At 40.1% G+C, this 22,967-nt stretch overlaps 1 protein-coding gene across 4 annotated transcripts in view; it reads left to right on the forward strand.

The window, feature by feature from the left end:
• Positions 1–1,019: 1,019 nt before the first annotated feature.
• Positions 1,020–22,967, forward strand: part of NR1H4 (nuclear receptor subfamily 1 group H member 4) — a gene marked incomplete at its 5' end in the record, with an annotated part of 51,893 nt that continues 29,945 nt past the window's right edge. For 2 of the 4 annotated variants that reach the window (XM_082666490.1, XM_082666491.1), the window contains 2 exons: positions 10,158–10,268; positions 15,953–16,318. In XM_082666490.1, the coding sequence (XP_082522616.1) occupies positions 10,160–10,268; positions 15,953–16,318 (475 nt within the window). Of the gene's footprint in view, positions 1,115–10,157; positions 10,269–15,952; positions 16,319–22,967 lie in introns of those variants that run through there. The other 2 variants (XM_082666489.1, XM_082666492.1) reach the window with 2 other exon arrangements.

Genomic DNA, 22,967 nt, shown 5'->3' on the forward strand with positions numbered 1-22,967 from the left:
GTAGCAAGTATAAGTAGGTATTTGTAAACGAAATGATTTCTTGGTGGAGATAGGATGAAAGGTTTAGAAAATCATGCTCAGAAAACAGCCTTGGAGAAAAGTTCTGATAGCATACATTTTCATTATTCAACTTTTCTCATTACTTTTTCAGGGAGGTAGGAGACATTGGAAGGAAGGAAGAAAGGAAGGAAGGAAGGAAGGAAGGAAGGAAAGAAGAAAACAAGACCTAGAGATATAGCTAGAAGTGAACACTGCATATCTTGGAGTTTTGGATGCATTCTGGACATCTCCTCAGGATGAAACTTCAGACATTTTGGTGAGATTTACCACTTTTTTTTTTTTTTTACCATAACTTCTTTTACCCTAGTTAAATATATGACCAAGGTAGACCATGAGAGTGAAAATGCAAGCCCCTGAAATTTTCTCTAAAAGGCTAAATTAAAGATGATCTTGGGTGAACACTTTTTGAATTTTTTATCTGCTAATATGATGCCTACTCGACTTAAGAAAGAAGGAAGGAAGGAAGTTGTCTTGAACCACTTTTGTGCCTTTGCAAAGACCTGTTCAACTTTAGAATAAAATTTAAGATAATAAATCATCAATTCATCCCATTTTAATCAAGGCTTTTATATCTGTTTTTGTTTTTTCTACATGTAAAAGAAATAAAGACATAACTAAAATATCATCATATCTTGCCCAAATCTCCCAAGTGCTGAAACAAATGAAAACATATGGTGTTTTCCCAGATAAATTAGAGAGTATCTATTCTGAAAGCATATATCTTAGATATTTGTAAGTCCAAATGAGGTGTAAAAATGGTAAATGTTGAGGAAAGATATGTACAGAAAAGCTATGATAAAATGTTTACAAAGGGAACCATATGTGCTTTTTAAAATTAGCTTGCTCTCTCTCTCTCCCTCTCCTTCATAATCACCTCCCTACCCTTCCCAAACACTCTATGTATTTATTTACCTTTCAGGGGATTTTTTTGAAGACTACCATAACGAAGATACATTCTCAAACAGAAAAGTTTGGATGGGATCAAAAATGAATCTCATTGAACACTCCCACTTACCTGCCACAGATGAATTTTCTCTTTCTGACAATTTATTTGGTAAGTTGTCAAGTTCATTTGAATATTAGTAAAAACAAACTGCAATTTGGACATACATAAGAAAAAAAACCTGACTAAGTCCAACAGAGAGTCCAGAACATTTTTTTGTTCCTTCTAAGTACTCAATAGATGTTAGCTACTACGCAAGGTTAGAGGTAAATTGGACCTTGGATTCATTGAATCTAATGATCTTCTGTTTTATAGATGAGGACTGCAAGACTCAGGGAGCTTTGTGACTTGTCCAAGGCCATGAGGCTAGGTAATTAACAGAGCTGGGAGTAGAAATGCATTCTTGTTCTAGGGCTAATTCTAGTATTATTATAGCCTGTACTAAATTATGAAATCATGATTCTTATGGTTTAATATTATATCTATTAAAGTCTGAAATTACTTAGGTTATAGCTCTGCGATAGGTTTCCTTTCCAGCATTCTTCTGGTGCTGGGGGAAATACGGCACCGTGTCAGGATTAGTCATTTCAGATGGATTGAGGACAAATTGTACTAAGTTGTTTTCAGTAGATCTGTAACTAGATGATACCATAAAATGATCTATTGCTCCACTTTATGCATTTATAAAATAACGTCTCATTATAAAGAGTCTGAATTGAGAACATCAGCAAAATGCCGGCAGGGGCAATATTTTGGGTGGGGCAGGGCAGCTTTCTGCCACGCTTAAAATAATTCCCTTCTGCATTATAACTCTGCTGGGAGGTTTGGATGCTCCAAGTTTTTCACTCTATATTAATATATCAACCATGATTGATGATGATAGTGAAAATGCAAACACTTGAAATTCACAAAATTCAATGTGTTAAGGCACGATCCCCTATTTGGTTGCAGAAAGCCCTGGGAGACATTAATCAATAGCTTATACGATTACCTACCAGTCATTAGCTTTAGTGTGCAATGATTTATCAGGTCATTTCCAAGGAGGGGTCATTATTTTATTATCTATTTACATGTCTACCAGCCGCCATTCAGTATAAGAGTATCTAAGGACAGTGACTGTATTTGATTAATCCTAGTATGTACTTGATAAATAAGAATCAAATAATAAATAATAGAGGGAAGGAGAAAAGAGGTTTGGGGAAAAAGAGATGTTCATCAGTAACTCTCAGAGAGATCAAAGGCAGCAGTTATTATTTATGCAATGCTAGTTCTCAGACATACTTGCTACATCTTATTCCTTCCAGTTGGCTTCTCTTCATCCTGTGGATACAGTCAAGGGCAGTGGGACACCTACCTCCATGTCTGGACACTTGACCATTTGCTCCTTGCCTACCCTCCTATGGGTCCTTAAAAAAATCAATGTATGGACATCTTTATAATTTGTGCCCTACCCATCAGAACTCACAGGATGATTAGGACTGTAGGTGCATATCACAGACTAAAGAAAATTACTCTTGAGATGATTTTTTTCACATATAAACTCCATTTCCTGCTCTGAAATTTTACAACTGCATCTTAAGATCTCCAAATCTAAACTCTGGTGTCATCATTATTAAACAAATCCATTCAGCTCTCATTTGTATATACATCAAGAGGAAAGGGTAAGATCTTTCTTACAAACTAGCCCACTTTAAGCAAGCCCATCAGGTTGAAAGTTGACCTCAGTTGTCATGAGGTGAAAAAGATGTAAGTAGATAGAGAAAAAATTGTGAAGGAGCTGTCAAGTTAGAAGCATCAGAAAATGATTGCTAAGGAAGCACCATGGTTCATGCTTTCTTTCAGTGGTGCTCTTCCCTCATCCCTCCTTTGCTGGACCACATTCTTATACAGTTTCCTAACACTTCTTTTAAGGCTTCTTAGAATATATAGCACAAGATGCGTAAGCTGCAATGCATAGCTGTTATTCCCAGCTGGAGCAGTTTCCTCAAATCTTCATCTGGTCCACCTCTCTTGGGAAACTAATCAGAGCCATGTGACCATTGGGACTCCTTTTCCTCTTCCCCATTAAGTTCTAGAGCGAGGTCGAAGCATTTTTTCCCCCACGCCTCTTTCCCCCAGGGGAAAACATACCTGCGCTAAAGGGGAGGACAAAGAGTATTTTGACCCCTTTATTCCTCCTGCCCATCTTCTTTTATGTCCTGATGACACTGATGGACTCTATGGACCTCCCACCCTGAGCTTAGGGTACAGAGCACCAGGGAAAGGACTGTGGCTCATGGATGAGTAGCCCACAGTGCCTAACTCACCACTCCTAGATCTTGAGATGTGCTCGAGATTCAGAAGTGTTAACTCATGGGCTCAATTAGCCAGAGAGCTGTACTCTTTTCCACTGGTGTAACTGTAATCAAAAACAGCCATCAGGGCTTCCCTGGTGGCGCAGTGGTTGAGAGTCCGCCTGCCGATGCAGGGGACGTGGGTTCGTGCCCCGGTCCGGGAAGATCCCACATGCCGCGGAGCGGCTGGGCCCATGAGCCATGGCCGCTGAACCTGCGCGTCCGGAGCCTGTGCTCCGCCACGGGAGAGGCCACAACAGTGAGAGGCCCGCGTACGGAAAAAAAAAAAAAAAACAAAAACAGCCATCATGTTGTTATAACAAGGGCAAGTGAGGTTTACTCTACTGCATGTGGATGGCTATAATTTCTTCTAACCAAACATTGAACACTGACCATATGCTGGATGTTAGAATAAAGCAAGGAAGAAGACAGGAAAAGAAACAGGCAAAGGAATGAGTAAATGAAATAATATCAGGTAGTGGTAAGTGCTATGGAAACAACAAAACAGTGTGATGTCATAGTGACTGGAAGAATGAGGCTGCTCTAACCGGTGTGGTCGAGGCCTCTGGGGAGTTGACAATGGAGCTGAGAAAGACAGAGCCAAAGAGAACATTCTAGTTGGAAGAAATAGCAAATGCAAAGGCCCAACGTCTAGAATGACTTGGAAGGGCCTTGTCTTCTCGTTTTTAATTTAGGCAAGTCGAAAGAGTCTAGAGAACTGGCTCTGGACCCCATATTTCCATTAATTAGCACTGGTAAAAGGAGATTATTAGGCTGGGAATTCTAGGACAACCTAGGATTAGCATTTGAGTCCCCAAATTGCTACAGTTTTCATGTCAGGAAGTGGTGACTTGGACCCAGTGATACTCACCTGACATGACATGACTTTCAAGGTGGTCCTGGGCATGGTCCTCCTTCCTGCAGGTTACTCTAAAGGCCATAATTAAATCCCAAGACACTGGGATTTAATTTAAGACATTGAGAAGGTGACATAAAGATTACTCAACAAATACTGATGGGCACTCACTAATGGGCAGTGGAGACACTAATGACCTCTTGAGTGAGGCCTTTCAGCTGCTTCTAGAGAGGGCTGTGGACCCCTCACTCTCTAAAGGCTTTGCTCAAGAAGGGGAAGCATCTCCACCCGTATAAATGGTTACCCTGAGAAGCAGAGTCTGAGGCAATGAATTGTGTGCAGACAGTTTATGTGAGAGGTCATCCCAGGGAGCAGAAGCAAAGGACTGGGGTGATGAGACAGGGAAGGAGGGAAAACCAAGACGAGATGAATTATGAAGATCGCTGCTGTGGGCGATTCCACTGGGAGAAGCCGAAAGAATTGTCCACTGAGGCACCGGGCATGGGGGCAGTTATTAACCGACCTCTGGCTCCCGTTGGTTGAGGGTCGCCCTTGGGGGCATTAACTTCCCTGCACTTCTGGGCTGTGCTTCTGCTGCTCCCAATGGAATCAAGCCGGGTGGTCTCCTGTGGCATTGGAGAAGCTCTGGGAAGAAAGCAAAGAGATGTGCAGCAGAGTGCCAATGTGAAGTGAGTCTGAGCTTGCACGTGATTACCTGCTACAGCTGCAGCTGAAATGAGAGGATGTGCATCATCACCAGCGGGGCTGCCACACAGTATTAGTGTGATTTCCCCCCAAAATCAATTGGAATGTTTAAAGGAAAGCTAAGGTGGTAGGTGAGGGGAAAAGGTGGAGATTTGCTCTGTAGCTCTGTTTTCTTAGGCTGGCCCTTGTAGAAAAGAAGTAAAGAAACTTAGAATAGAATTACAGAGATGGGGCTGGAGTCACCTTGGGAGGTCCTTTAACTTATTCTGCTGCCACACATCCCTAACAAATCCAGACGGGAATCTAGCTCATTGGTAACTCAGTCCACGCGCAGAACACAGGGTGGAAGGACGTGGTGACCTAAGAGAGACAAGTCTGCTTTCCTTTGGGAGATCCTGAGAGCCAGGAAACTTGGTCAAAGATTAATTTAGTGGGTTAATAAAGGCGTCTCTGATGAATGAAGAAGGCAGGGTCTTACGCAATTAGTGCATAATAAAAGGTAATAATGACAAAGTCCACAGCTTCCCATGGTTTAACGTAGTGAATAGGTAGAATGTGGCATGTTAATTAAAATCTGTGTATCCTTTTAGCAAATTGTGGTTTAAGAACTAAAGAAAAAAAATCACAGAATTTTAAAGACTCAGTAAGTAGAAAAGCATTCTAATAATAGCACAGAATAAGCAAGAAAAGTATAATCTTATGGTCCCGTACCAAATGTTTCCAGTACAATGGGTCCAGTTCCTTTAGATTGGTGAAACTGGGAAACGTTCAATGAATGGGAGTGGAAATAAACAATGAAATTGAAAGAAATAAAGTCTCAGAGGCAACTGAGACTCTGAACTTCAGTTTTCTCCTCTGTAAAATGGGAATAATAATGACATTCACTTCACAGTTTGTTGGAGGATTGAATGGCTGTGTGGAAAGTGTTCTGTAAATCTCAAGGCATCATAAAGCAGTATTGCTACTCCAGGGTTTGAAATGTAGTTGTTATTATTTAAGTTGTTAGAATAATAAACACCCCTCTACTTATTAAAGAGAGGAATTTCTGTTAATCTTATCATTGTTGAGTGCTAAGAATTTTCAAGGAGCCAACAAAAACCAACAATATGGAACTAAATTTCTGGGTGCTCTAAGGAAAAAACACATGTTCCATCTCACCTTGGCATTACAGCATTGCTAACAACAGCTATGGAATCCACGTTTTTGTATTAATTTTTTGTTTCTAGTAGTCTTTCCAAAGCCCCATTCTGAATAAGGCCTAGCAAGGGGCAGGAGGGCAGATTCTATATAATCCTATTCACTCGCGCTTCATTTCCCTTAGCTACTTCTCATAACGTTATGCTTTTCTCAGCTGTTGATACTCATTTTCTCTGGGTAGCTTTATTTTTATTGGAATCTGGTTCTTGCCTATGTCTTTTGCTTAAATTAAAAGAATCTTTCAGATGTTACAGAATCAGCTGGATGTTTTAAAATACAATGAAAGGTCTTGAGATGCAGGGTTGTGTAATATTTCTGACATTTGAGTTCAAGTCTTTTTCCATCGCACTGAGTTTAACACAAGTGAATGTAGTTCTGACTTGATGGGTCAATCCAAGCCAAAAGTTTCCAGAAGATGGAAAGATACCACTGTCTCAGACAAAATGGAACGTTGCTTTAGCATAATTTAAATATTTTGTCACTACCATTTCTTATCCATATCTCTTCCACAGATTGAAGCAGCCTCTAAGATTTTTTACTAATTCCCTGTGGCTTTGGTTTTTGCTCTCCCAGGATTCTCAGATCTGGTGCTCTTGTTAGTGAGGTTAAGAAATGGGAGAAGGAAAAGAAATATGAGAAGAGCCTTTCCTTATGACAACATAAATTACTGCTTCTTTTAGATGGGGCATGCATAGTTTGGAAAATGCATGCAATGAGGTGCATGTTGGCCAGCTAGTGGGCAAATCCGTTGCCATCCAGAGCCTGGCTCTCAACCTTGCAGGCTAAGAAACAGCTCTCAGGGGCTCTCAGAATAACCAAACTGAGAAAGGTTGACTATGAAAACAGACTGCAAATTTATACATTTACAGTGATAAAAAAAATTGGGATCATAACAGCTACCATTTCTTGAGTGCTTTCTATATGTCAGGCGTCACGCTAAGCACATTTTCCATTTGTTAGTCGACTCTCATTCGATCCCATCTCTGCCATTTACTGGTATGTGGTCGTAGGCAAATTCTTTAAGTTTGTGCAAGTTACTTGTCTTATTTAATAGAATTCTCAGAAGAATGCCTGGCACATTGTAAGTACTCTGTAACTATTTGCCATTAATATTAATTCTCATAACACTCCTATAAGGTAGATACCATTACTATTCCCCTTTTACTGCTGAGAAAATGGAGATTTAAACATGTTAAAGAATCTGCTGAATTTCCATAGATAGTAAGTAGGCAACCAAATCATGGTCAGCACAAGGAATCGGAATTGGATGATTACGGATTCAGGTTAAGAGAACACTCCTGTTCACCTTCTCAGTGGAGAAGGTCTTTCCAGTGAGATTATTTCACTCAAAGTCTGTTAGCCAAGTCTATTCTCAGGGATAGTTCTCAGAAAAGCATTGCCAGCATTTGCTCTGGGACGTCCCTGTTTTTTATAGCATCATATCTAACGCCCCTCCTTGCCGTGACTGACATTTTATTCACTTTGCCCCAAGTACCGTCTACAACGGTGCTGTCCAATAGGACTTTCTGTGGTGATAAAAATGTTCCAGATTTACTTTGTCTAATGCAGTAACCACTAATCACACGTGGCTACTGATCGCTTAAAATGGGACTAGTGCAACTGAGGAACTGATTCTAATTTTACATAATTTAAATTAACTTAAATTTAAGTAGCCATACATGGTTAGTGGCTACTGTTTCAAACAGCACAGACTTGTAGGGGAAAAATGTACCTTGGGAAAAAAAATAGCAGGAAGCAGTTGGTCCTCACTGCAAAAGAAGCAAAGGGATTCAATCAGTCTTATTATGAGAACATCCTGTGTGAATTTCACTCAGCAACAAGGGTCTCCTGGATCAGGTAAATTATCCTGCTCATTTCTTTTTTAGTATTGAAGTTTCTGAGGGCAACAGACAGGCTCATCTGTCTGACCAGTGAAAAACTCAGTAGAGACTTCTTGAAATATAAAATTCAGAGATAGTTTGTCCTGGTTCTTACCCTTTGGGTAGCTCTTCCAACTTAGAGTCCCTCAAGGCAAGTATAGCTCTTGGGTTGTGAGGAGGGGAGAACGAGGTCAGAAGTAAACTGAGGATTGAGAACAGCTTTGCAAATGGTGATTCTTGGTTGAGCAATCAAAGCTGAAATACACCTAGGAACCATCACTCTTTCCTTTTTCTTGACAATTAGGGCAAGCGTGCTTTAGTTTTTCCACCACAAGGTTTTGAGTGAGAAGACCTTGGTTAAAGCCTTTGCTTCATCCCTTAATAGCTGGGTGACTTTAGACAAATCATTTAACTTCACTGAGTTGACCTTCCATGTCTGTAAAATAGGGTAAGAGATAGTGGGCGTCATAAATTATACCTTCCTCAAAGGGTGCAAGTAAGGAACAGATGAGATAATGCATGTAGAACCACCTTTTAAACCCGTAAAGGCTGTAGAAATGGCTTAGCAGTGATTATCACGTTTATATAGATCACATTTGCCTTTTAAAACTGCTTTCACACTTATTATGTGATTTTATCTTCACAAGGGGTCCATGGGGGAAGTAGAGCAGGAATTATTATCTCTGTTTTACCATCTGTTGATGTAGACAAATGAGGTCTGCAGAAGCTGAGAGACTGTCCTAAGGTGACACAGTGTATTTGGTTGCATTATCCCTAAGCTCAACCCTGGACCTACTGAGTCCTATTCTGAAGCCCTCCCTTCCAAAAAATACCCAACAGTCACAAACTTGGTATCCACAAGTTATGCTGCAGAAATTATTCCTGCTCGGGAAGCAAGCCACCCTACAACAAGAGTCCAAGGCTAAATAATTATAATATCAGTATGATGATGGTGGGTAACCACACACTCTGCTAAGCATTTAATAAATATTTTATTTAATCCTCATAATAACTCTATGAGGTTGCATGATTATCAGTCCCATTTTACAGATGAGGAAATTGAGGCATAAAAGGGTTCAGCTAGGGGCAGGACAGCAATAAAGACACAGACATAGAGAATGGACTTGAGGACACGTGGAGGGGGAAGGGTAAGCTGAGACAAAGTGAGAGAGTGGCACGGACATATATACACTACCAAATGTAAAATAGACAGCTTGTGGGAAGAAGCTGCATAGCACAGGGAGATCAGCGTGTGCTTTGTGACCACCTAGAGGGGTGGGATAAGGAGGGTGGGACGGAGACACAAGAGGAAGGAGTTATGCGGATATATGTATATGTATAGCTGATTCACTTTGTTATATAGCAGCAACGAACACAACAGTGGAAAGCAATTATACTCCAATAAAGATGTTAAAAAAGGAAAAGAAAATGGTTCAGGAGTTTGTCCATGGTCTGCAGAACTAGTGAGTGCCAAGGGAGCCTACATGTATTAGTTTGCTAAGGCTGCTATAATAAAATACCACAGACTGGGTGGCTTAAATTGCAGAAATGTATTGTTTTACCATTCTGGAGGCTAGAAGTCCAAAATCAAGGTGTTAGCTGGGTGGGTTCTTTCTGAGGGCTGAGAGGGAAGGATCTGTTCCTGTCCGCTCTTCCTGGCTTGTAGATGACCTTTTCCTTGTGTATCTTCACATTGCCTTTTCTCTATGAGTTTCTGTCTCTGAAATACAAATTTCCCATTTGTATAAGGACACCGGTCCTATGGGATTAGGAGGGGACACACTTCCACCCATAACACTGGATAGAAACCCAGATTAGTTTACCTCACGCCGTTAAGTATTATGCTTTAATGATTCCTGACATTACAAAATTATACCAATCTGTATCCTTTTGAGAGGAACGAATGTCAAGACGTAGAACATGGCATTTGACCCCCAAATCGACTTTTAGAGCCACTGAACAAAAATCTGTCCTCTAAAAATTCCTAAATTGGAACGTGCTCCCCAAAAATGTTTATCTAAGAGACTGGTTTCCAGCTTACTAGGCAATTTGGCATCGAGGACTTTTCTCATAAACATTTACAAATATTCTGCTCAGTAATGAAGTTAATCAGTAAACCCCACAACCTCTGGCCTCTGTCACTCCTTACCTAGTCTCATTTTCAGTTGCTGTGAGTAAGCTAAGAATGGTAATGCAGTTTCCGGAGTTAGAAAATCCAGGTCAAATTAGTCCTTGTCACAGCTGCACGTCGTTGGGATTTGCCATGGAAATGATGAGCATGAAGCCTGCTAAAGGTAGGCGGAGGTTCTCAGATGCTGGCGGTGGGGCTTCTGCCACTGGACTGAGGAAACATGGGGCACTTTTGCTTGAGATTCCAGTAACAGATCTCTGTCAAAGATGGCTCAGTCAGAACCAGAAGACTGGGGTGAGAAGCTGGGGTGGTGTGATTTCTATAGGGCTCTAGGCAGGTGTGTATCTCATTGAGACTAAATCTGAGTGTGTTTTCCCTATAATTCTTCACTGGATAGTGTGTAAAATTAGCACCATTCTTCCAAGTTAAACACTAGGCAGTTCTAGCATTAATGCCTTGGATACTTGAAAAAACCTTTTAAAGTACATGATTTCATGCAGTGTTTTTAAAATGGCAAGTCTCAGATCCCAGTGGGTCATGATATCTATTTTGTGACTTGTGACCAGCATTAAAAATTTAGAATAGAATAGAATAGGAATACAATAGAAATGTCAGAGTGCCCGTCAAGAGGTAAGGATAAGTGTTATTTCACGGAAGTTTTGTTTCAATTATTTATACATATGTATAAGTGTGTATGCGGTAGTGATATAAGGTTTATTTCAAACTATGCGTTGTGATGAGAAAAATAAAAAGAGATAAAAAAACATTAATTTACTGAACTAGTTTCACAGTAGATTTCTCCCAATAGTCAATGGAAAATCAGATAAGTAAAGAGTTTACCTTTAAGCCCACTTTGTTTTCTCTGAAGTAAAATATAGATTATAATTAAAACATAAACAGTATAATATAATGTTGTCTGTTTTAATATATTTTTCAGAATAGAATCTTACCTTTTGAATTTCCAGCTAAAAGTGAAACTCAAATCATTTTCATAATAATTACAATTTTGAACATATTTCTGGTTGTAGACTTGGCAGCACGTTATTTTGTTTAAATGTGTTGTTTAAAAATGGCTGACTCTGTATTTTTTTTTTTTAATTAACTTATTTATTTATTTTGGCTGCGTTGGGTCTTTGTTGCTGCATGCGGGCTTTCTCTAGTTGTGGCGAGCCAGGGCTACTTTTCCTTATGGTGCATGGGCTTCTCATTGCGGTGGCTTCTCTTGTTGCAGAGCACGGGCTCTAGGCGAGCGGGCTTCAGAAGTTGTGGCATGCAGGCTCAGTAGTTGTGACTCACGGGCTCTAGAGCGCTGACTCTGTAGTTGTGGTGCATGGGCTTATTCGCTGCACGGCATGTGGGATCTTCCTGGACTGATATTCGAACCCATGTACCTTGCATTGGCAGGTGGATTCTTAACCACTGTGCCACCAGGGAAGCCCCTGACACTGTATTTAGAGATGGAAATTAGTTGGAAGGCTGCGGAAGTAAATTTTCCATCGTTTCAATTTAATAAGTATTTATTAAAGATTTACACTGTGTCAGGCTTTTTGTAAGGTGCCAGGAATGAAGGAGAAAAGGGAATGTAATATATAGTAATCTAATGTATTCCCCAGGAGTTCACAGACTAACCACAACAACAAAAATGTATTGAGGGGCTTCCCTGGTGGCACAGTGGTTGAGAGTCCGCCTGCCGATGCAGGGGACATGGGTTCGTGCCCCGGGCCGGGAAGATCCCACATGCTGCGGAGCGGCTGGGCCTGTGAGCCATGGCCACTGAGCCTGTGCGTCTGAAACCTGTACTCCGCAACGGGAGAGGCCATAGCAGTGAGAGGCCCGTGTACAGCAAAAAAAAAAAAAAAAAAAAAGTTGTATTGAATGTTTATGCTTAGGCACTATGCAGTTTACGTTCTTTGTCTTAGTTTATCTTTATTGCAACCTTTCACCTAGGTACTATATTTTGTTTCAATTACTATATTATCCCAGCTTTTCTTTAAAAAAATTTTATTGAAGTATAGCTGCTTTACAATGTTGTGTTAGTTTCTGCTGTACAGCAGTGAATCAGCTATAGGTGTGCATATAGCCCCTCTTTTTTGGATTTCCTTCCCATTTAGGTCACCACAGAGCACTGAGTAGAGTTCCCTGTGCTGTACAGTAGGTTCTCATTAGTTATCTGTTTTATACATAGTAGTGTATTATATGATCCCGGCTTTATAGAGGAAGGAACAGAAGCTTAAAGAAGTTCAATGTCTTTCCCAAGTTCATACATCTAGCAAGTTGCAGGCGAACTGAATCCAGGTTTGTCTACACAGAAGCGCTTGTAACGAGTACGTCCTACCACCTCAAATGATATAGCATGAAAGATAAGCCTGTAAACCAACAAAAATGATGGTACATGCTTCTGAGTGCTGCAGTAGAGTGTGTACAGAGGGTAGGAGAGATTAATTCTACCTAGGAAAACTGGGACAGGCCTCACAGAGGAGGTGGTGGGTTGACAAACCAGGTGGGGAAAGGCACCAACATCACAAAGGCCTGGCACCAGGAACGGCACACAACTTCATAAACCAAATCATATCATCTGTTAAGAAACCATGGATTGGGAAATAAAGGAAGGCCGAGAAGGCAATTTTCCCATTCATGAAACATTTCGACAAACATTCATGAAACGTTTACTAGAAGCAGCGTTGTGCCAGGGATGAAAAACTGGACATAATCTGAACCCTTTATCGGGCTCATCAGAAACTAACTGTGGGTTTATGAAGAAGGGTTATCCTTTGTACGTGAACCTGATTCTCCCATTTGGGTTCACAGTGGTTCTGGTCACAAACTCCTTAGAGCTGTTCTGTCAGATATGGCAGTCATTAGCCACATGCAGCTATTTAATTTTAAGTTTTAATTATTTAAAGTTACATAAAATGAAAAATTCATTTCCTCATCATTAGTAGCCGTGTTTCAAATGTTCAATATTCATATGGTTAGCGGCTACCATGTTGAAAGGTATAGAATGCTTGCATCTCAGAAGTTTCCCTTTGATGGTACTCCTTTAGAGAAACTATTAAATGCTACCAAATGACCCTCTACCCAGAAAAATGTTGCTTCCCTTTACAGGGGGTGTCAGCCTCTCCTGGAGTCCATTCAAGTGTTCGCATTTAAGAACTCTTCCCTAAACTCCCATGGAGAATTTGTGTTATAAAGAAATCCAAAATCTCCTCTTTCTTGATAAACTGATTCTTTAAAAAATCACTCATAAATTGCATTAAAATAGAAATGAATTTACCTTTTCCGAAAGCACACTCTAAAGTTGACTTACCTTTGCCCTCTCCACATCTTATGCTCTGTCAGAAAATTCTGTATTTGCTTACTTGGTTTTATCCCAGCCCTTGACATACTCCCACCTCTCCCCACCCCAAATACACAAACAAGAGAAAGTCTGGGGCCTCTTCTATCTGTTTTCTGTCTGTCTGTCACTGTTGTGTCCTCGGAACCTAGGACAGCGTCAGGCAAATTGTAAGTGTTCAATATATTTATGAGTGAAAGAAGTATCCTATAACTTATAGCATCAAAACAGACTGATGTGTATTAATATTTACTAATTATCATACAATCAAGATTTTGCTAGGTTCTTTAGGAAACAAACATGTCTTTTTATGGCACTCCACTTATCAAAACTTTTTCTCAGAAACTGTATCTTATACTCAGAATTACCTTATGAGATAGCGAGCCTGGGTGTTAGTAGCCCCATTTTACAGAAGAAACAGAAAAATGTTAGGCAGTTGTTCAAGGTCTCACAGTCAGTTCATGGAAGTTATTCTTGTCTCACCATTTTGGAGGATGTTGTCCATGCTGGGGTTTTTTATTGTAAGTTGCCTGTATATTTATTGTCTCTACTCTGTGGAAATTTGGTGGGAACACCGTGAAATACTAGAAGTGGATGTGTTTTGGGAATAGAGGCATTATTTAATAATATTGTGTACTGATCTCATATTCTTACCCTGTTTTGTGTTGTTTTCATATAGTAGCATTGATGTCTTTGTGAAAGTGTTCCATTTTAACTGAGATGATTCCAGATATTGATAACATGATTTGACTTGAGTTGGGACTCCATTGTGTCTCTTGACTATTAAAAGATTTGTTGAAATAATGCTCAGAGATCTTGGAATTGTCTTATGAGGAGAAAACAACTACACATTTCCTTAGATTCTACAGAATCCAGATTCTGACATTAATTGATTATGTGACTTCAGGCAAGTTGCTTAACTTTACTAGACCTGTAGATGGAGAGAAACTGGGGCTGGGGGTGGGGATGGGAAGTTGAGTGAGGGTAAGATGGGTCGGAGGATAAAACCTAGATGAAACGAATGATTTTAATGCTTTTAGCTCTTTTCAGTTGTATTCACTCCAGAAATTTTAACCATATTTAGTTATTAAATAGATCAAGATTTTGGTCATATTTTAGCTTCTCTTTTTTCTGTAATAATTCCATATTTTTATATTTTTCCATTTTGCAGTCATAAGACAAATCCCCATGGCCAAAATTTTTTGACTGTCAGATATACTGACTCAGTGCTGGTTTTATATGGATAAGTTGGGCATGAAAGTAACAAAATTGATTTTGCACAGATATTGTATCCTTTGTGTTCCATCAGTGATTTCCTGTCTCAATGCAGAAAGCATTTTATTTTAAACAAACATTTAACACACATATTTTCCACTTTGCGTTGTAGAAAGGCCTTGAATTCTAATGCCCATAAACTGTTGGTCATACACTTATAGAGGTTTTAGACATAAAGAAGAACTATAACATCATGCAGCATGGAGTCTTCTCTTTACAGATAAGTAAAGGGAGGCCCATGAAGGGTAGGTAAGTACTATACAACTGGGTTCAGACACCCAGGGACCTAGGTTTAGGGAAGACTTCCCAAGAGAAGCTATACTTAAAGGGAAATTTAGAGGTAAGTGGAGAATAGTGAGATAACGTTCTTGGAGGGGATGGCTGTTGAGGAAAGTTCCAGGCTCAGGAAGCAGCATGTGGGAAAGGTCCTGAGTCTGGAAGCAGCAAGGCATATTTAAGGAATATGGAAGGCGGAACATGGGAAATGGCTGGAAAAGAAAGAAAGGGTAAGATCATGCAGAGTCTTGCAGGCCTAGCTATATGTTACCTGAAAGCGGAGGCATTGAAGGGACTAACAAACTCAAGTACAGAGGGAGGAAGAGACAAGCTTTAAAGCATCACACATTTGAAATTATCGCAGAGAGGAGCAATTCAGCACATGGGCTTTGAAGTCAGACTCAAAGTCCAAATCTCAGCTACTTAGGTGTGTAGGAATAAAGTTGCATAATTACTCTGTGCCTCTGACTACTCAATTTTAAGTGGGGATAATACTGTTAACCCACTTTATAGGATTTTGTAAGACAGAAATGACAAAAGATAGCATTTGTGTATATGCCTGTCCTTTATCTTTGTTTTCTGTGGATTGTTGAATGTTTTCCATGTTGAATAGTTTTTTTAACTTGCCTTTTTTCTTTTTCTTTTAAACATTCTTGTTTGTTTTCCTTTTCTCCATGTTGAATGTCTTCTTATTGGTTTGCAAAAGCTCTTTACATATGAATGATGAGTGTTTTTGTCTGTCCTCTATGTTGCAGATATCTTTCTGAGCTTTTAATATTGTCATTTAATCTGTTAATAGTTCTTTTACTGTAAAGAAGTTAATTTTATATTAAAATTTTAATGTAAATATTCAAATATTTCAATCTTTCCTTAGAGCCTGTACTCCTAACCATATGCTAAACTGCCTCTCTTATTTATAGAATGATGACATTAATTCCAGTTTTGTTATCGCTTTTGTTCAGGTGTACTAACAGAACAAGCAGCAGGTCCTCTGGGACAGAATCTAGAAGTGGAACCATACTCACAATACAACAACATTCAGTTTCCCCAAGTTCAACCACAGATTTCCTCATCTTCCTATTATTCCAACCTGGGTTTCTATCCCCAGCAGCCTGAAGAGTGGTACTCTCCTGGAATATATGAACTCAGGCGAATGCCTGCTGAGACTCTCTACCAGGGAGAGACTGAGGTAGTGGAGATTCCTGTGACAAAGAAGGCCCGACTGGGTGCATCAGCAGGGAGAATAAAAGGGGATGAGCTATGTGTTGTTTGTGGAGACAGAGCATCCGGTTACCACTATAATGCACTGACCTGTGAGGGGTGCAAAGGTAAGCCTCTTTTGGTTGGCAGTTTTCTCCTTATTAAAGTTTTTCTCTACTGGTTGTTGAAATCCCTCAAACTGGATTCTTCCCTTTTCCCAAATAACTTCCCATTTTCTCCTCCTCTGCTCTTACTTCTTCCTACGTCTTCTCCTTCATTGGGATGTCATAGATTTCTAGGGAAATCTTATTAGAGTATTTAGCTTGGATATAAGTAAACTTTTTCCTATTCACAACCTCACACATAGTTAGAAGGAATTTATGATTGTGGGTTTTGTTTGTTTGTGTTGTTTTTTGAAAAGAAAGAGAAATTGCTGAACTCATCTCTTTTAAAATTAAGCTCAAGGAGAATAAGATTTTATTCAATAAATATTTTAACATACATTTTCGTGTACTTTAGTTAATTGAGAAAGAGACAGAGGAAGAAAAGCAAACAAAAGAAAACAAAAAGGAAGTAATGATAGCCTATATTCAACAAATATTTCACTTAGCAGGAAAATAGATCTGTGAGCAATTCTGTAGGGGAAATCAATGAAATTGTAATCCATTTAGGATGGATAAGGTATAACACATGAAACATGAAAATGACTCAATATAAAGCCCTATGTGATCATTCTCCCGATAAGGACACAGATGATAAGTTTGTAAAATTTGAGAGGAAAGAACATAATGGACTAGTAGGTTCATCTATTTATTTTTGCATTTGTTCTTTCAACAAATATTCATGGGATGCCTACCATGTATTAGGCACTCTGTTAGCTTCCAGGACTTTGAAAGCTGATAAAGAACTGTCCCTGGAGCAGAATCTGTTGAATGGCGAGCCAGTTTGGTATTCCCAGATGCCAATGATTGCCATAAAAATAAACAGAGGACCCAGCCACGTAAGAATGGCTCTAGGACATTTCAGACCTTTGAAAGTTCAAGTGATCAGATTGTCTAAAATTATATTAGTCAGCTCTTTAAAACTTGGTGTGATTTCATTAGATTTTTAAAAAACAAAGTAGTATTTATGCCCCAAATTAAAAAATTAAAACAGATCTATAAAGAAAATTTCAAAGATCTCGTTTATGGCCTTTAAAATACTCTTATCCTTTTTGTGAAGAGCCAAGTCTATATGGGTAAAAGTTACATATAAGTTCTTTGAAGACATAGATTGTGTCTTCTTCAGCACTGTTACTCCTCATAGCATCTAACACAGTGTCTGGTACATAGTAGATGTGTAAATAAATAAAAGCATAGTAAACTTGGAATGCCATAATGAAAATCCATGCTCATCGCTTCCTAGCTAAGAAGGGGTGTAGCTTCAAATCTCTTGCTTCTAAATCTAACCCCAGAGACTCTATTATTAACCACCAAGTGATCATTCTGCTCTCTGAGCTATTGTTCAAGGGTAACATTGACTAACTTGGTGGCCAAAGGAAGAGAATCAAGTGCTCCATTTAGGTGTCGAGGTATCGGTATTATCCAAGCCAAGGGGATAAAACCTTAAAGTTAGTAACCTGGGCCAGCTCACCTCCTTACAGGTGAAGGCTGGAGTGAAACCTGGTCCTCCTGAGAATTCTGGGGCGTGGCCAGGTGAGTAGAGGGAGACCAGAGTGCCATGGACAACCCTAAGAAACAGCGACTCAAAGACAGGCAGAGGATGAGAAGCCCATAAAGGATAGAAAAGAGAAGTCAAAGCTAGGAAGCTACTAGGCAAGTGCAGGGTCAGGAGACCAGGGGACAGAAAACTGGTCTAAGGAGAACCGGTCCTCTGGGGAGCTCAGGGAGGAAAAGCTGGATCTGAACGTAGGTATATTTTTAAAAGCAGAGAAAGGTAGGGCTTTTTCTTTGATTTTGATTTGAGACTTTGCCCCCATGATGACAGCAGAAGGACAAGAGTGCAAGAGCAGATGGGATACAGCCAGGCAGGGCCCATGTTCTACATCAGGGTTTGGCAATTGTTTTCTGTAAAGAGACGGATAGTAAATATTGTAGGCTTTGCACCATAGCGGCCTTGTTGCGATTACGCAACTCTGCAAACTCAGCCACGTAAGAGTGGCTTTACTTAGCCTACAAAAATAGGCAGGACAATAAAAAACAGGCAGTGGGCCAAATTGGGCCCAGGGCCTAGCTGTAATTTGCTGACCCCTGTTCTAGACCAATAACTCTCAGAATTAACTGGAAACTATGCAGTGAGAGAGCACAGCACTCAGGGTATATGTGCAAGAAAAATAACCTTTTTTGTATAATTGGATTTAATCCAATTTCAAGCCCTGGTGGAAACTTTATTTCATCAATTCAGAATGAATCTACTGAGTTTTCTGGGTCCTGGAGGTGGGGCTCTTGTTCTTGGTGCTGTTAACATAGTCCAGCGTCTGTTGAGGGCTGTTCTCTCTGGTCTTCGCTCACCAGTAGGAAAGGTCTCTGAGGTGCTATCCTGGCATCCTGAGCACACCCCTGCTTCCCATCTGGCCCCACCTGCTTCCCTGCTGCTCAGATGGGTGGGCTCCTGATGCTGCCGCACTGTCACCTGGAACGCCTGGCTGCCCAGGGAAACCACATGGCCACGTTATCCGTTCCTGTGCCCTGTGGGGTGCAGGGAACCCCAAGGGCCTCCCCTGACTCTCCCCAGGAAAGAGCACAAGAATCCCTCTCTTCTAGGATTTCTCAATGATGTGGAGTTCCCATAAACTTTCTGCACACCCAGTCCCAGGAGGGGTCTGGTGTGTGAGGATTAGGGGGTGGGAGGGACAGAGTTCAGGACCTTCTCGTGTACTTAACATGTCTTAACTCTTTGGTCGTCTGCCTCTCCCAATTTGGGGAAATTTTGTTAGTGTCTGGGATCTTGGGGCTTAGGCTTTGGTGACTGAAAAGCCAATAATTGGCTCCTTTGTGCTTTTTATTCATTTATTTTTATTTTTATTTTATTTTTTTGCGGTACGCGGGCCTCTCACTGTTGTGGCCTCCCGCGTTGCGGAGCACAGACTCCAGATGTGCAGGCTCAGCGGCCATGGCTCATGGGCCCAGCCACTCCGTGGCATGTGGGATCTTCCCGGACCGGGGCACGAACCCTCATCCCCTGCATCGGCAGGCGGACTCTCAACCACTGCACCACCAGGGAAGCCCCCTTTGTGCTTTTTAGATGTTCTCTCGAGAAAACAAATGAAAATCATTCTGGCTTAGTAAATGGGGAGGAAGTGCACAGAATAGGGTAGAGTTCAAGCCAAAGAACCAGTGCCTCTGGGCCAGGCAGGCCTAAAAGCTTGGCCAACTTCATCCCCCCGCCCCACACCCCTTGGATATCTGCGCCTACCAGATACAAAATGAATTGCACGCCATAACTTTCCATCAGAGGGAGTATGAGCTCTGGGATTTGACAGGCATGAATTGAATCTAGGCTCTATACCTCTTGGCTGACTAAGCAAGTTCCTTAATATATTGATTAGTCAAAGTTCAACAAAGTAAAGCAGAAACCAAATTTCAAGCGGAGAAGAATCAGTACAGGAGAACTTGGAAGGGCAGAGGAGCAGGTTCTATGCTGAGTCTCCAAGCCACACTGCAGAACTGGTTTGCCGGGGCAGTTGTTATTCAAGAAGATGGGGGGTCAGGAAGGTAACATAAGAATTATTGACTCCAGGAAGACGGTACCTTAGTTGACCTTTAGGGATCAGGAAGTTGCCTTCACTGCAATTACTGGCTCCAGAGCCATGGTGCACCTGCTAAATCTGTACATACAGAAGATGAATACCCTGTGTCTAGTCTCTCAATGCCCTGGAAGCTAGCAACTGGAAAACAAGGTGCTGCCACAGCAAAACCATGATCCTGCTTGCCAGCAGAAACAACAGAAGCACAGCTCTTTCTTCACTTCCACTTTTCAAATATCTTACAAGGGCATCTGTTTGGCAGAGCTTAAATTGTATCCACATTTAGCGGCAAGGGAGTCTGGGAGAGATTGTGTTCAACTGTCCTGCCTTCACAGTAGAGGATGCACGAATCCAACTAGCCAACCTCAGTTGACAGAATATGTAACTTCTCTGAGCCTCCAATCTGTGAATTAGGAATAATATCTATTTTTTACAGGGTTCTTGTGAGGATTAAATTAGATTTTTTTATGTAAAGATCCTGGTAGCTCTCTTGCCTTAGGACTTCACTGCAGACCTTTCATGAATGTAATACTTTAAACACACACAGACACACTCATACATACCCACGAGAATTTTTTTCTTTTTTTGGTTGCTCTGTGTCTTAGTTGTGGCAGGCAGGCTCCTTAGTTGCGGCTGGCAGGTTCCTTAGTTGTGGCATGCGAACTCTTACTTGAGGTGTGCATGTGGTATCTAGCTCCCTGACCAGGGATTGAACCCGTGTCCCCTGCTTTGGGAGGCGGATTCTTAACCACTGTGCCACCAGGGAAGTCCCAATTTTTTAAAACTTAAAAATAAAACAAAGACCACGGTTAAACTTCCTGATTTCACTGGTCTCTGTTTCTGTTAGAAATACTTTAATTTTTTTTAAGGTTTTATTTGTTACAGGTATTCATGGCATCAATGAGATAAATTTTGATTTTTTAAAAAAACAACAACTGCAGAACATAAGCATAATGCCAAGTGACAATGAGAGCCATTTGCTCGGCACTAGATTAAATCGAGAGCTGTCCCTCCCCCTCGGTTATCAGTGTGGAGCATATGGAAATATGCTAAGGTCTGGATGAATTTTGACTCAAATCTCAAACCTCAACTGAAAAACTGATCTGCATCTGACTGGATATTTCAAATGGCTGCATTCCCAAATAGGTCAATGTCAATGCCACTCACAATCATCTCCATGCCAGGAAAGAATGGTAGAACGTTTAAAAGGCATTTTATATGAGCAAATGGGGGACTTTTCATCCTTTGGAACATATGAACCAGCATTAGACTTAGTTCTGAAGTTTTAGAAAAGATTCTAGAATTATTGAAACAATTGTGACATGTAGGATAGATGTAGTGAGTTTCCAACAGGCCTTTGGTTTATGGGTTAGAGCTGAGGAGCCCTGACTTACTTATAAACTTACTGAAATCCTATTTGATTTTGAGGTCTGATTTTATAAAATTTAATAATGATCCCAATGAACTCTATAGGTCAAATTATCTTAGAGTGTGATTCAAGGGGTGGGGATTAAACGATTTCACTGCATTGGAAGACTTTTGTTATAAAAGTCTTGGGAAGAGTAGGACTCTGAAGGCAGATAACCTGGATTCCAACCCCAGCTGATTCTCTTCCAAGTTACTTAATGTCTCTGGGCTTCAGACTTCGTACCTGTAAAATGAGGATAATAATAAAGATGAGGAGGAGGAAGGTGAGATGATGGCAATGTGATGATGATAGACAGAGAAATAGCATACATCAAGTGATTATTTTGTGCAGGCTTTATCAGGAGACTTTACGTGTACTAACTCATTTCATCTTCAAGAAAACCCTTTGAGGTAGATTTAAATAAGGTAATGTGCGTAAAGCGATTATCATAGTCTTTGCCAGTAGGAAACCCTCAATAAATGTCTGCTATTATTACTATTATGATTGGGTTGTCATGAAGAAAAAATGAGACATTTGTGGGGGTTTTTTGTTGTTGTGGTTCTTTTATTTTTTTTAAGTTTCCTTTTGTTTTTTCACAACTCACACACACACACTGTATTTTATTTTTACAAGAGATAAATAAACTGACACCAAGCATTGTAAATGGATGACCACAACAAAAGCAATGATGATTGCAATTACCAAACACGAAACACACTCACGCTATGTCATAATATTGACATTCAGTCCAGTAATCCACCACTGTAACAGCTTCTTTACTTTGCAGTGAAAATTGATTTGTATATTTTTGCCTCTGAGTCCTTGTGGGATTTTTTTTTTATTCAAACAGAAAGTCACAAAAATTATAATCATCCTCAACAGTTCACTCAGTCCCATGTAATTAATTTTTTTTTCATCTTGATCTTTTGTTAGCACTTTTACGAATTCATCAGTTTTCCATTAGAGTTCTGAAAATGCTTATTCGTTCACTTCAGCAGTATAGTCGGTTACCAGAAACCTGTACTTGTCAGAGTCTTTTCCATGAATTCCTTGAAGATGAAACCCTTTTGTAGGAACATTTTTGTGAAAGCGTCAGAGTACACCCAGAACTGTCTCTAAATGACAAACGACTTAAAAATGACCACGGTTAAAGATTTGATGAAAGTTCATAATAATGCAATTGACAAGGAAATTTAGTTATTTCTGAGATATACATTTTAAAGTAATAACTAGAATTATGACTTATAATATTATACCAGAATATATAAGATTTTTAGAAATTTCATGTGATATCTGAAACATTTATATTAACATATTTCCATATAAATAACCCAAAGAAAGTTTAGTATTAGTTGTTTTTTGTTTGTTTGTTTGTTTTTTTATACTGAAGGTTCTTATTAGTCATCAATTTTATACACATCAGTGTATACATGTCTGTCCCAATCGCCCAATTCAGCATACCACCATCCCCACCCCACTGTGGTTTTCCTCTCTTGGTGTCCATACGTTTGTTCTCTACATCTGTGTCTCAACTTCTGCCCTGCAAACCAGTTCATCTGTACCATTTTTCTAGGTTCCACATACATGCCTTAATATACGATATTTGTTTTTCTCTTTCTGATTT

This window comes from Grampus griseus (assembly GCF_964374135.1).
Source record: "Grampus griseus genome assembly, chromosome: 11".
NCBI lineage: Eukaryota > Metazoa > Chordata > Mammalia > Artiodactyla > Delphinidae > Grampus > Grampus griseus.